Source organism: Acanthisitta chloris, unplaced genomic scaffold, assembly GCF_000695815.1.
Source record: "Acanthisitta chloris isolate BGI_N310 unplaced genomic scaffold, ASM69581v1 scaffold31325, whole genome shotgun sequence".
Lineage (NCBI taxonomy): Eukaryota > Metazoa > Chordata > Aves > Passeriformes > Acanthisittidae > Acanthisitta > Acanthisitta chloris.
The window spans coordinates 24,418-27,093 of record NW_008676029.1 but is presented as its reverse complement, the minus strand read 5'-3'; the positions used below and the strand labels follow the sequence as shown (position 1 = coordinate 27,093).

General features: G+C 42.3%; 1 protein-coding gene across 1 annotated transcript in view; it reads left to right on the top strand.

Annotated features, from left to right (window-relative positions):
• PRRG1 (proline rich Gla (G-carboxyglutamic acid) 1) overlaps nt 1–2,097 on the top strand; it is a 10,479-nt gene extending 8,382 nt beyond the window's left edge. Inside the window, exon 3 of the mRNA XM_009075966.1 lies at nt 1,578–2,097. Within this exon, the coding sequence (XP_009074214.1) occupies nt 1,578–2,084 (507 nt within the window). The 3' untranslated portion in view covers nt 2,085–2,097. The remainder of the gene's footprint in view (nt 1–1,577) is intronic.
• The last annotated feature ends 579 nt before the right edge of the window (nt 2,098–2,676 follow it).

Here is a 2,676-nt window from a genome sequence, read left to right as displayed (position 1 = left end):
TAGGGAAAATGCCTGATCCTGGACTGCTGTAAGAACTGAAATTTTTGTGCTCTTTGGAACTTGCCCTGAGTATAGGCATAAACAGAACTGAATTCATCTTTGGAAGAGAAAATTTATGGGACAGTTGTTTCATGCACATGGCATTGCACTCAACCTTAGTAAATTCTGGTCCAGAATGGGCATTTGTTTTGCCCGTGGTGTCCTGGTCCTGGCTTTGCACAGGGCAAGCTTAGCCTCCACACCAGGTGATGCTGCCTCTGGACTCAGGCTGCCTCTGGGATCAGTTTGGTGACATTCTCTGTTTAATGTGGGTCACGTGGCAGCAGTCCTGAACTAAAAAAATTGATGGATGTGATTTGTCTGTGCACAAAGTCAGTCAGTCTGCAACCTGAATACATCATTTGCTAACGACTGAGCAATGACAATACCAACTGTACCTGATGACTCTTTTATAAATAGTTGCATGAGGTGTGTGCTATCATTTCAAATGGATGCTGCCATGAGCATGACTGCATCAGCTCTCTGCATTTTCAAAGAAAACAAAGGAGTTCAGAGCTTCTGGCATGGATTGGAGGGGGGGGCATTAATTATTTTTTTCTTAAATTATACATGACGATACAACACAGTGCAAGTGTTTCTCAGTAGGAGAGATCTTACATCACAGGTGAAGATGACCACTATTTTGAGGCAGGGTGTGCTTTCCTTTTGTACTGTTTTTTCATAGCATTCACTGCAGAGGACATTGGATGGCAGCATGATCTTTGTGCTCCCACTTGTGCACATTAATGTAGCAAAGAGGACCTCCAAGTATTGGTGTCCCCCTTCATTTAGTTTTCACTTGCTCATATTTTCGCTTTATGTTCCATTTATCTGTAGCTGTGTTGTCAAGATTTCTAGAATATAAAAAGCTGTGTAATATTCTCATAGCACTGGAGCTATTTTTAGCTGTAAAGAGAGGATCTGGATCAACTCAAAATAAGCTGACAACAATTGCTGCATGAGCCAGAGGGTGGGGGAAGTGTAAATTATGGGATGACAGTACAACATAGTTGTGCTTTGCCAGAATGTTCTGTCACTGTGAACTGGTATTTCCCTGTCAGATTGTGTTAGTATTTATCACAGTTTTGAAACAAACAAATGAAACCCAAACTTTTACCTTGAGTGGTGCTGAAAAGTTTTGACCCACCTGATGGCTGATGTGCATGCCGATTAGGTGGGGTGGTTGAGGTTTTCTTCCCTAGTTTTTGTGGAATTTTTTGTTTGTTTGGGGGTTTTGTTTGTGTGTTTTTGCCTAGTCCTGTCTGTGCTGCATCTTTGTAAATATTGAGTGCAGACACAGGAATCTTAAAAGGAGTGAGGAGTTCATTTTGTAAAACCAAGTCCCTTTTGTGTCAGTAATCATGTGGGAAGAAAAATTGAAAGTTTATTGTGTGTGCTTATCCATGCCAGCTCTTATTTTAATCATGAGGATTTGAAATGCCTTTTTGTTCCTCACTCATTTAAAACAACTTGCTTACGTTGCTTATTTATTTTTAACTGTCTTCTAGTTTCTGACTTATCGTGTCTTGCTCTTCTAGAAGGAGTTCTGGAAAGTCTACAAAAACGGACTCCAGGGAGAAAGTAACACAGGACATACCTGGTATTCATTTTACCTTGCGTTCCCATTAATCATTGGCCTTTTCGTTATCCTCATTGTCATTTTTGTCATCTGGAGATGCCTGTTTAAAAAGAAAATGCGTAGGCAGTCGGTGTACGTGCCCAGGGGAGCCCAGGGAGCTGTGGCTGATGGCAGAGCTCCTGTCCCACCGCTCAGCATTGTTCATTCCCCACAGGAGGAATTGTATGAAGTCAGTGGGCTCTCCCCGGGAGGTCTGAGCTACACGGACGCACGGTCAGACTCCATATCCACCAGGCTCTCAAACTGTGATCCTCCTCCTTCATACGAGGAAGCCACTGGTGAAATCAGTCTGAGGAGGAGTGAAACTGAGCAGCATTTGGATCCACCCCCACAATACGAAGACATTGTCAACTCCAGTTCAGCCGGTGCGATTGCTCTGTCTCCCATCGTCACCAGTGCTAAGTAAAACAAGAGCGATGCCATGGACCTTTGAAAAATTAGGAATCATTTTGTAGCACTTTATCTTGGCTTATTATGCATTTCTGTAATTTAATGGACTTGGACGATGAATTTCACTTTTTTTTTTTTTTTAGGTTCACTCGTTCTTTGGGTTTGGGATTTTTTTCCCCCTACAGAAGGTCTTAAAAGATAAGGAATGTTTTCCTTATTCTCTTACTGAGAGTGTTTGCAGATACAGATGTGGTGCTCTGTCATACTTCTCAAAAGTACCTCTGTTTGAGGGATGTCACATATTTTATTCCAAATATTGTCCACATCCCCCACAAGATTTGTGGGATCCCCCTCCCCTTTCTTACTGCAGACTGTCAAAATTCCCTGCAATAGGGAATCCTTGAGCAATGTTTGAATAGTTATATACACTAAAGGGACTGATTTTGCAGTATTGCCTCTTGTCTGGTTGGTTCCTTTTTCTCACCTGTTTTTTTTCCATGCTCCACCCTGTCGTGGGTCCTCAGGAGGCTGAGAGGAGTATCCTTTGTGTTCAAACCAGGATCTCCTTTAGAGAATGCTGGGGTAATAGCAATAATTTCAGAGTCCTA